We start from the raw sequence: 12372 nt of genomic DNA, 5'->3' as shown, positions 1-12372 counted from the left end.
TTAGTAGAGCACAAAGATAGAGCAGACAAGAGGCCATAGTTTAGAGGAGAACACAGGACTTCAAGTATTGTAGGAGACTACTAAGCTGGATAAGAGGGAACACGGAGATATGAAAACAGGGGAAATTTCATTTTGAAAATGCTGCTAAACCTCAAAGATCTGATTTTTCCAACCTGCTCCAGCTAGCCTATCACAATATCTACACTGTCCTAAGCATAAGAAATTGTGCAGATATTGGAAATCCAGAGCAGCAAAATGCTGGAGGAACTCGGCAGGTCAGACGGCATCTATGGAGGGAAATAAACAGTCCAACGTTTCGGCTTGAGATGTTGACTGTTTATTACCCTCCAGAGATGCTGCCTGACCGCCGAGTTCCTCCAGTATTTTGTGTGTTGATCTACGCAGTCTACCTCAAGCAATTATACATGACCAGCTGAGAAAATCTCTTACCAGTTATTTTTAAAAATATAGAAAAATTAGACATCCTTGGGAAAATTAAAACTTATGTACTGTCATCTTCACCTTAGGGACTATTGATAAATTTCAAAAGGCTGGTGGACCTTCCCTGAAAGTACATTAACATACGGATCATAGGAACAAAACATTTAAATTTCTGTTACAGCTCATTAAATTCACTCAACCTTGAATTTCCTGACAGGGTGAACAAAAGAAGAGTGTTTGACTAATATATTATTTTAAAGTGACCTTCATAAAATAAAATTACATATTAAACCATTAATCATCAAGCAAAGTACATTTCAAAACAGTCACATCATTTCAATCCGTCAAGAGTCAATTCAATTTTTTCCCTACACATACAAATACAAAAATACCTTACAAGGAATTTGAACTACAAGAAACATTTAACCTAATTAATGGAGAAGAAGAAATGGAGAGAAAAAAAACAGAGCAAGCCACCTAGCTTTGCCTACACACTAGTAACCAGATGCTTCATACAGTGAATGATCTGGAAAGCACTGACAGTAAAGTGGTATAGAGAGGTTCAGTTGTTGCATTGGAGAGGAACCTGGATAAGCAGCTGAATGGAAAGAATTTGTTCACTACATATATAGATACGCTGCATTCAGTTGATGTGGACCAACAAGCCAAATGGCCTCCTCCTTTATAACAACCATTCGGTGAATTATGCGCTAAGTGGTTATTCACAGAGTACTCTTACATAGAAGACAACACAAATGTACAGAATCAATGTCACAATGCAACTTGGAAGGCGAGAGACTAGAACGAGGGGACATGGCCTTAAGATTGGGTAGCATGGTAGCACAGCAGTTAGTACAGCACAACTACAGCACCAGCGACTGGTGTGCAATTCCGCCACTCTCTGTAAGAAGTTTGCACGTTCTCCCAAGGCCGTGTGGGTTTTCTCTGGGTGCTCCAGTTTCCTCCCACATTCCAAAGATGCAAGGATTAGTAGCTAATCGGTCACATGGGTGTAATTGGGTGGCGTGGGCTCACTGGGCCAGAAGGGCCGGTTACCGTGCTGTACCTCTAAATAATAAATAAATAAATATAATTAGGGGGAATAAATTTAGGATGGAGATGAGGAGAATGAGGATAATGAACATTCATCTCATGAGCATGCTAGTAAGGCATTTGATAAGGCTCCCCACAAAAGGCTTATTCAGAAAGTAATGAGGCATCGGATCAAGGAGACCTTGCTTTGTGGATCCAGAACTGGCTTGCCACTGAAGGCAAAGGGTGGTTGTAGATGGTTCATATTCTGCATGGAAGATGGTGACCAGTGGTGTTCCGCAAGGATCTGTTTTGGGACCCCTCCTTAGACCATAAGACATAGGAGCAGAAGTAGGCCATTCCGCCCATCGAGTCTGCTCTGCCATTCAATCATGGGCTGATCCAATTCTTCCAGTCATCCCCACTCCCCTGCCTTCTCCCCATACCCTTTGATGCCCTGGCTAATCAAGAACTTATCTATCTCTGCCTTAAATGCACCCAATGACTTGGCCTCCACAGCTGCTTGTGGCAACAAATTCCACAGATTTACCTCCCTCTGACTAAAGTAATTTCTCCGCATCTGTTCTAAATGGACGCCCTTCAATCCTCAAGTCATGCCCTCTTGACCTAGGCTCCCCTACCATGGGAGAAAAACTTTGCCATATCTAATCTGTTCAGACCTTTTAACATTCGGAATGTTTCTATGAGATTTCCCCCCCACCCATTCTCCTGAACTCCAGGGAACTCCAGAGATGCCAGACATTCCTCATACAGTAATCCTTTCATTCCTGGAATCATTCTCGTGAATCTTCTCTGAACCCTCTCCAATGTCAGTATATCCTTTCTAAAACAAAGAGACCAAAACTGCACACAGTACTCAAAGTGAGGTCTCACAAGTATCTTATAGAACCTCAAACATCATATCCCTGCTCTTATATTCTATACCTCTAGAAATGAATGCCAACATTGCATTCACCTTCTTCACCACTGACTCAACCTGGAGGTTAACCTTCAGGGTATCCAGCACAAGGACTCCCAGGTCCCTTTGCATCTCTGCATTTTGAATTCTCTCCCTATCAAAATAATAGTCTGCCCATTTATCTCTTCCACCAAAGTGCATGACCGTACACTTTCCAACATTGTATTTCATTTGCCACTTCTTTGCCCATTCCTCTAAACTATCTAAATTTCTCTGCAGGCTCTCTGTTTCCTCAACACTATCCACTCCTCCACCCATCTTTGTATCATCGGCAAATTTAGCCACAAATCCATTAATCCCATAGTCCAAATCATTGACGTACATCATAAAAAGCAGCGGTCCCGAAACGATCCCTGTGGAACTCCACTGGTAACCGGCAGCCAGCCAGAATAGGATCCCTTTATTCCCACTCTCTGTTTTCTGCCAATCAGCCAATGCTCCACTCTTGCTACTAGCTCCCCTGTAATTCCTTGGGCTCTTACCTTGCTAAGCAGCCTCACATGCAGCACCTTGTCAAAGGCCTTCTGAAAATCCAACCACACCACACCTACTGCATCTCCTTTGTCTACCCTACTTGTAGTTTCCTCAAAAAATTGCAGTAGGTTAGTCAGGCAGGATTTTCCTTTCAGGAAACCATACTGGCTTTAGCCTATCTTGTCATGCTTCTCCAGGTACTCTCTAATCTCATCCCTAACAAACGATTCCAACAACTTTCCAACCACTGATGTCAGGCTAACAGGTCTGTAGTTTCCTTTCTGCTGCCTCCCACCCTTCTTAAATAGCGGGGATAAAATTTTCAATTTTCCAGTCATCCGGTACAATGCCGGAATCTATCGATTCTTGAAAGATCAGCTGAGAGTGACAGATGGAGTTCAGCCTAAATAAGTGTGAAGTGGTTCCTTTTGGTAGGTCGAACTTGAAGACAGAATACAATTTTAATGGTAAAACTCTTGGCAGTGTGGAGGATCAACGAGATCTTGGGATCTATGTGCATAGGACACTCAAAGCTGCTGCGCAGGTTGACAGTATTGTTAAGGCGGCATACGGTGTGTTGGCCTTCATCAACCGTGGGATTGAGTTCAAGAGCCATGAGGTAATGTTCCAGTTATACAAGACCTTAGACAGACTCCACTGTGTTCAGTTCTGGTCACCTCATTACAGGAAGGATATGGATACTATACAGAGAGTGCAGAGGAGATTTACAAGGATGATGCCTGGATTGGAGAGCATGCCTTATGAGAATAGATTGAGTGAATTTGGCCTTTCCTTCTTGGAGCAACGAAGGTTGAGAGGTGACCTGATAGAGGTGTATAAGATGATGAAGGCATTGACCGTGTGGATAGCCAGAGGCTTTTTCCCAGGTCTGAAATGGTCAACATAAGGGGGCATAGTTTTAAGGAACTTGGAAGCAGGTACAAGGGGAATGTCAGAGGTAAGTTTTTCACACAGAGAATGGTGGGTGCGTGGAATGCACCATCAGCGAAGGTGGTAGAGATAGATAGACTCTCTTTTAAGAGACTCTTAAGATAGGTACATGGAGCTTAGTAAACTAGAGGGCTATGCAGTAGGGAAATTCTCAGCAGTTTCTAGAGTAGGTTGCATGGTTGGCACAACATTATGGACCAAAGGGCCTGTAATCTGTTGTAGTTTCTATGTTTCTATGATCAAGGAGGAGGTTCCAGACAAAGAGCATTCCCAACCAAGACCTCAGTAGTGGAGCTGGAAGAAGATGATGATACATCACAACAGCAGTGAAGGAGGAGGAAGGATCCCCAGTCATACTGCACTCCATGCCACTGGACCCTGATCCTGATCTGTTAAGGACTGCTGGCTGCCCATGCTTCAGCCTCCCCACGTAAAAGTCACACACAGTTATTCTTCATTAAGGGAATCAACCCTAGCACCCCAGAATCCCAGATGACAACTCAAGAGAAAATAATATTAAACTCGAGTGATCGCACTATCAGTCTTGCTCAAAGTAAACAACACCACATCACCACAGTGCCCAGTGGTGGGTGCCTGGAATGCACTGCCTGGAGTGGTGATAGAGGCAGATACATCAGGGACACTTAAGAGACTCTACATGGGCACATGAACATGAGGAAAATGGAAGGGTTTGGACATTGTGACAGCAAAAGAGGTTACCTTAGCTGGCCATTTGATTACAAATTGGTTTGTCACAACATTGAGGGCCGAAGAGCCTGTCCTGTGCTGTACTGTTCTATGTTCTGTCTTCTATCAAACTTCAGTTCTGAACATGGCATCAGCAGACATTTAAACAAAGAACTTAAGAGAAAAAGCCACTTGGGCAAGGCTATGACCATGATACCTCCTCCTTCCAGTTCTCCTGTCAACTTCCAATACCCATGCGTTAGAGCTGTTGGATCTGATTTAAGAATCATCTTTGGTGAAAACACCAAACTCTGCGCACCATACAATCTCCCCATCCTCACCTTCAGCATCTGTTCATTTTCAGCAGCAAACAGAGACACCGAGCCAAAGACCAGCTTGAAGAGCTTGAGATAGAGGTTGGAGAGCTCCACATTGGAGCCCATCTCTGGGAGGCGGTCCAGGAGGTACTCTACCAGGATGGTGGCAAAGAGAGCAGAAGTGGAAGGATTTGCCAAGAAAGAGTTGGCCACGATCTGTAGGAAGGACAGCAAGGCGGTAAATCTCAGCCCATCTTAAATTGTGAAACGTAAAATGCATACAGTAAACAAACTGCTGGAGGACCTCAGCAGGTCAGGTAGCATCTGTGGAGATCAATGGACAGCTGACGTTTCAAAATGAGACCTTTCATCATGATCCAGAACGTCAGTCATTCCTTCCCTCCACAGATACTGCCCAACACACTAAGTTCCTAGAGTCATAGAGTGTTACCACACAGAAGCAGGTCTTTTGGCCCGCCTAGTCTATGCTAAACTGTTATTTTGTCTAGCCACATCGACCTGCACCCAGACCATAACCCTCCATACCTCTCCCATCCATGTACTTATCCAAACTTCACTTAAACGTTGCGGTGGAGCATTCATCATTTCTGCTGGTGGCAGCTTGTTCCACACTCACACCCCCTTCAGGTTTATCTTAAAACATTTCACCCTCAAAACTGAAGTTTTGCAAAAGACACAAAGCCAGGTATCAGTAAAGCTGGAGCAGGCCACAGCCTCAGTTCAGTGCGGAGCAGATCCAGACAAAACTGGCCCTCACCTCGCCCCCGGTCCAACCATCCTGACCGTTTCAATCTGGCCCAGTGCTTAATTGTCCAAACATCAGGTCATTCCTTGCTCTTGGACCACTCCGGGATCTGAACCCTGCTGCCACAGTTCGGCCTATACCCGACCTCTCTAATTCGACTGGCAATTAAATTACTTTATTTAATTACCCTCTGAAATGGTGTCAGGCTCAGTTTAGGAGGCAATTATATCATGAACCAAGTCTATATCCCATTAAAAGCAAATTAAAAAATATTATCCAGCATTCTGTATTTTTACTAGATTCCAGCATCGGCAGAATTTTGAGTTGGCTTAAACACTTTCTCCTCTGATGGTTGCTGTCAATGTGCCACTCATGCTGAATAATGTGTTTTTTTAAGATAATGACCTTAAGATCATACTTCACCTGAAGTGCGTAGTTCTTTGAGATCCTTTCCACCATGTATGGTACAGTTGTCTGAAATATCTCTTTAAACGTTAAAGGATTCATCATTGTGAAAACACCAGCAAAATGCTCCAAAACTTCCTTCTCTTCCTTCATCCTTACTGTCTGGCAATTGGCCACTCGAATGTACGTTTGTCCATTCCCAGCGATCTGTACCTAAAATCAAAGATGACCATTGTATGAGAACATAATTATCTGCTGGATTCTAGGAAGCTTTCTCCTATAGGGCACAGGGAAGCAGTACAAGTATTAGTTACAGCATCCACACTGTATCATAGATGCCCAAGACATGCGGGAATGCAAATGCTGGAAAGCTGGAACGACACACAAAGCAGCTGAAGAAACTGAATGTCAGCTTTCAGGCTGCCCCCTGCACATCCTGGGTTGTGCTAGTGGTTAATGCAAGTGACACAATTCATACTTACAATAAATAAATGAATTTCAATCTAAATGCGACAGGCAGCATCTATAGAGGGAATGTGAAGTTGACATTTGGGATTGAGACATTTCGTTAGGATAGGCTAAACGTCCCATGAATGCCCTATTCCTAATGAAGAGTCTCCACCCAAAATGTCAATTGTACATTTCCCTCCACAGATTCTGCCTGACCCACTGAGCTCCTCCAGCTCCTTTGCAAATGGCCCAAATAAGTTTCACTACATAATTATAAAATTAGAGAATAAAAACGAGGAATATTAGCAACTGGTGGCTCTACAGGACCGCACCCCCACCCCCCGATGCCAAACCTGCTCCATTAATCAATCCCTGATTGAATTCCTTCCTGAGGTCCACTTTCCCACTCATTTCAATGTTATCAACATTAACTTCATTTCTCACTGCAAAGACACTGTCGGACTTTAGTTCAGGATTCCAGCATCTGACGTTTTTTTCTTTTTGCCCCACACGCACACATTGATATGTTATGACATGTTATATGAAGGGGGGGGGGGGGGGGCGGGTAAAGCAGATCTTCTCAGTTATTTCCAAAAGGAAATTGGACCGAAATACAAACAGGAACATTGACTGGGTTATCAAAAAGTCATGAAATCCTTGAAAAAGACCAAATAGTGACCCTAGCTTGCTTTTGATTCCTCACGCATGCCTTTCCCATCTCATCATTCACAACCAATATAACCACAGAACTGTGCACATATCCATGCTAAATCTGCACAAAGTTCACTCTTTCCAAAATCCCTCTTGCTTACCACTATTTATAGCCAGCTAAAACTGTTGAAAATGAAGAGAATCTTTATTTTAAATCAAGAGACACATTGAAATATATCACAGACTCGGTCACGGGGGATTAATAGATTATGTTTAATTCCAGGCTCCTATTAATCAACATGCCCTGTGTACCAGCATCATTTAATGTGCTTGGTTAGTTACTTATTCATCAATGAAGATATGACATTAATAACAGATTTTTACAAGTGGCCAGCTCTATAGTCAGTTTGTCCTCGCTGGAGTTCAGAAGAATGAAGATGGGTCTCATTGAAATCTATCAAGTATTGAAACGCCTATATAGAGCGGATGTGGAGAGGATGTTTCCTATAGTGGGGAGTCTAGGTCCAGACAGCACAGCCTCAGAATAGAGGGATGTTACTTTAGAAGTGAGGAGGGATTTCTTCAGCCAGAGGGTGGCGAACGTATGGAATTCATTGTCACAGATGGGTTGTTTCAAAGCAGAAGTTGATAGGTTGTTGATTAGTAAGGGTGCCAAAAGTTACAGGGAGAAGGCAGGTGAATAGGGTTGAAAGGGATAATAAATCAGCCATGATGAGTGATGGACTGGATTTGATGGGCCGAACGGCCTAATTCTGCACCTATGTCTTATGGTCTTATATAACTGAAAGTGGACTCAGTTATCCAGGATTCTGGATGTCCAGATGTGGGGGGGGGGGTTGCACTGCAGCTGCTGGCTACAGGCTGTCCACTGATATCGTAAAGATTTTAAAGATTAAAAATAGCTTTATTTGTCACATGTACATCAAAACATACAGTAAAATGCACGAACTATCAACACACTGCAAGCGTAGTGGCACAGGAAAAGGGAGGCAGGTTAGCACAGTGGCTAGCATATGCTATTACAGTCCCAGCGCATGGGTTCAATTCCCACCACTGTCTGTAAGGAGACTGTACATTCTCCCAGCGACCAGGCCAGTTTCCTCCCACATTCTAAAGCTGTATGGCTCAGTAGATTAATTAGTCACATGGACGTAATCGGGCAGTGCATCTCACTGGACCAGAAGGACCTGTTACCGTGTATCTCTAAATTAAAAATTAAAATTGTTCCGCACACAACCCACAAGTGTCACCATGTGCCTGGCGCCAACATAACATGCAGGAAACTCATTAACCCCAACCCGTACATCTTTTTGGAATGTGGGAGGAAACGAGAGCACCCTAAGAAAACCCACGCAGTCACAAGGAGCAAAGTATAAACTGCTTACGGAAAGCTGTACGAGTTCAACTCTGACAGCAATCGCCAGTACTGTAAACCGTTACCATAACCACTACCAGAACAGAATACTGAAAAGTTATTATATATTTTTTATTGTATTTGCACAGTTCATCATCTTTTATACATTGGTTGCTTGTCAGTCATTGTGTAGTTTTTCAGTGATTCTATTGTATTTCTTGGTTCTACTATGAATGCCTGCAAGAAAATGAATCTCAAAGTAACATATGGTGAAATATATGTACTTTGATAATAAATTTACTTTGAGTGTGGGTCTTCAGGCTCCTGTGCCTCTTCTCCAATGGTAACAGCAAGAAGAAGGCATGTCCAGAATAGTAGGGGCCTTTAAAGATAGATGATTGACTTTTTTTCAAAAATCCAACTGACTTGACAATTTTTTTTATTGTTGTCCTATGTGACTCCAGGCCTACAATGACATCGCTCTGAAATGACCTGGCAAAACACTCGGATTATAGACAGTGTCATCCCTGCTGGCAGCAACTAAATCCCATCACAAGGTTCAGTACTGTACCTGGTATATATCCAAAGCCTGCATGGCATATTTAACCAGCTTGATATAAATCTGTGTTTCTTTTGGCTGTAACTGTTTGTTGGGAATGAATGAAGCCTCTGTAAAGGAAAGAAAACAAATAATTCAGAACCTGATGACCCCACACAAGAGCTCTCCACAGAGCACCTCATAAAATGTTATTATTTCGATGTTCTTATTTAACTACATCTCACACTGATTTACCCATTTAGGAAAAAGGCTTCACCACCACATCCTGTTGATAATCTGCATGGTGAGTAGTTATTATTTATTAGGGTCTCATGCTTCTGATGCCAACCTCCACATCTCTGATACACAAGTCCTAATGCACAGATACAGACCCTTTGGCCCAACTAGTCCATGTCCAGTCCCAATTTCCTGTGTTGGGACCATATCCCTTCAAGCATTTCCCCTCCGTGTACCTATACAAATGCTTCTGAAATTATATTACTGTACCAGCCTCAAGCACTTTTGTGGCAGATCATTCCACATACTCACCTTCCTTTGCGTGACCCCCCAAGGGCACTTAAGTCTTTCCGCTCTCACCCTAAACCCAAGCCCCTGGGGGGTTAGGAGAGAGGGGTTTGGAAGAGTGGACTCAACCTCCCTCTCAAGAACCTATCAATCTCTGCATTAAATTTACCCAATGACTTGGCCTCCACAGCCATCTGTGGCAATGAATTTCACAGATTCAACACCATCTAGCTAAAGAAATTTTTCATCTCTGTTCTAAAGGGACACACTTTTATCCTGGGCTGTGTCCTAGGGTCCTAGATCCTTCCATTATTGGAAACATCCAGTCTATCCTGGCCTTTCAATATTTGGCAGCTTTCAATGAGACCCCCCCACTTTTTTTCCTGAACTCAAGCAAGTACAGGTCCAGAGACATCAAACATTTTACATTCACAGGATCAACCTCGTAAATCTGCTCTGCATCCTCTACACTGACAGCACATCCTTTCTCAGATACTGGGCCCCAGACTGCTCACAATACCAGAAATGTGGTCCGTCCAATGCCATATAAAGCCTCAGCATTACATGCCCACTCTTATATTCTCGTCATTTGGAAATGAATGATAAGTAAATGTGATAGTCTGCCTTTACCTCCTGGCGCTTTGCATGAGGTTATGCCCCAAGTAATTGTCTTTACTCCGCAAACCAGCGTCTTAACCAAGCTGCGACAATCAGAGACTTGGAAAGTCTGCTTCTCCTCCTTGTCCTTATCTCCATGTTTGTCCAAGGCTGGAGCGGGGAGAGTCGGCGTGGGTGGGGCAGGAGGAGGCACAGACGAGGTGGGAGTCGCTTGGGCTGAAGCGATGGGGGCGTCAGTGGCCATCAGCTCTGACTGAGGTTTGCACTTCTTGAAGATGGTGGACAACTGATAGCGAGAAATGGTGTGAAACTTCAGGACAAACACCTGGAATTGAAGCAGAAATGGAAGATTAATATGTACTGCCTTCCCTCACTAGCGGCCGATACTAATTCCAATCAATCACGGAAACGGATTTCAGCTGAAGGAAAGAGCTCAAACAAGCAGAATTAGAATTTTACATCAGTAACTACCTCAAAATAATTAGGAATAAGCTGTAATAGTTAATTAATAATTAAGCTTTAACAAAGAACTAAGCTGCAATAACTAATATCTCAAATTTAGCCTAATATTGCCAAATATCTGCCCCTAATATCTAACCTTAATTCATACACACAGTGGCCACTTTGCTAAGATTCAGAGATGCTCTTCTGCACACCACAGTTGTGACACATAGCTATCTGAGTTACTGTTACTTTCCTGTCAGCTTGAACCTGTCTGGCCATTCTCCTGACCTCTCTCATTAAAAAGATGTTTTCACTCACAGATCAGCCACTCACTGGATGTTTTTCTTTGTTTTTCACACCATTCTCTGTAAACTCTAGAGACTGTTATGTGTAAAAATCCCAGGAGATCAGCAGTTTCTGAGATACTCAAACCATCCTGTCTGGCACCAACAATCATTCCACAGTCAAAGTCACTTAGATCACATTTCTTCCCTGTTCTGATGTTCGAGCTGAACAACAACTGAACCTCTTGACCACGTCTGCATGCTTTTATGCATTGAGTTGCTGCCACATGATTGACTGATTAGATATCTGCATTAATGAGCTGGTGTACAGATATACTTAATAAAGTGATTATCAAGTGTATATTTGTGGAAGTTGTGCCAAGACATGGTAATGAGCAAGAAAGGATCATTTACAGACAGTGTGCAGTCAACCCAGGCAAGAAAAGTCTTTGTACAAAGGTGAGTTATGCTTTCCAATGGGGATCAGAGCCGTTTGTCATACCAAGATGAGATAAGAATATAAACAAGAATGTAAGGCATACACCAACTAGTGGACAATTACTTTACTCAATGTGAAGTGTTACGATGAGCATTAGATGGCTCTGGGCCTGTACTCTCTGGAACTTAGAAGAATGAGGAGTGCATCGCTTTGAAACCTATCGAATGTTGCCTCGATAAGAGTGGATTGTGGAGAGAATGTTTTCTAAGGTGGGAGAGTCTAAGACCCAACAACACAGCCTCAAAATAGAGGGACGTCCATTTAGAATGGAGGTGAGAAGGAATTTCTTCTGCGATCACACCCAATGCACCCTGAATGCAAGAGGCTACAGAGACTGGTGGGCTTAGCCAGTTTCATCATGCGTCCAGTTCTCTCGCCAATCGAGGAATGTCTACAAGAATCAAGGTCTCAGGAAGGTGATGTCCATCATCATGTACCCCCACCATCGAAGCCATAATTGATGAGGCCTCCAACGCTTGAAGAGCTTGAATTTCTGGAAGCAATTCGGAAGGTACAGGATATATACATCCCAAAGAAGAAGAAATATTCTAAAGCCAAGAAGACACAACCATGGCTAACAAGAGAAGTCACAGCCAACGTAAAAGCCAAAGAGAGGGCATATAATGGAGCAAAATTTAGTGGGAAGTTAGAGAATTGGGAAGCTTTTCAGTACCAGCAGTAGCCAACTAAAAATGTTGCCTACAATGTTGACAGCCTTTTCTGGTTGGCTGCCGATGGGGTCTGTGTTGGGACTGATTCTTTTTATGTTATATGTCAATGATTTGGATGAAGGAATTGATGGCTTTGTTGCAAAGTTTGCTATACAAAGATAGGTGGAGGATGGACAGGTAGGGGTACGGAGGGGAGGCAGGAGATTGAAGCTGGGGGAAAATTGCATCAACTGTGATGAAATAGCAGAGCCAAATGGCCTAATTC

The 12372-nt window shown here is 43.1% G+C and overlaps 1 protein-coding gene across 1 annotated transcript in view; it reads right to left on the bottom strand.

Moving 5' to 3' along the window:
* trrap (transformation/transcription domain-associated protein) overlaps positions 1-12372 on the bottom strand; it is a 305269-nt gene that overhangs the window by 266497 nt on the left and 26400 nt on the right. Inside the window, exons 15-18 of the mRNA XM_073060184.1 lie at positions 10222-10534; positions 9100-9197; positions 6071-6265; positions 4906-5097 (exon numbers count right to left, since the gene is read on the bottom strand). Of these exons, the coding sequence (XP_072916285.1) occupies positions 4906-5097; positions 6071-6265; positions 9100-9197; positions 10222-10534 (798 nt within the window). The remainder of the gene's footprint in view (positions 1-4905; positions 5098-6070; positions 6266-9099; positions 9198-10221; positions 10535-12372) is intronic.

The sequence above is a fragment of the Hemitrygon akajei genome, chromosome 11 (genome assembly GCF_048418815.1).
Source record: "Hemitrygon akajei chromosome 11, sHemAka1.3, whole genome shotgun sequence".
NCBI classification, from domain to species: domain Eukaryota; kingdom Metazoa; phylum Chordata; class Chondrichthyes; order Myliobatiformes; family Dasyatidae; genus Hemitrygon; species Hemitrygon akajei.
The sequence above is the reverse complement of the archived record's forward strand: the minus strand, read 5'-3'. Positions and strand labels throughout refer to the sequence as shown.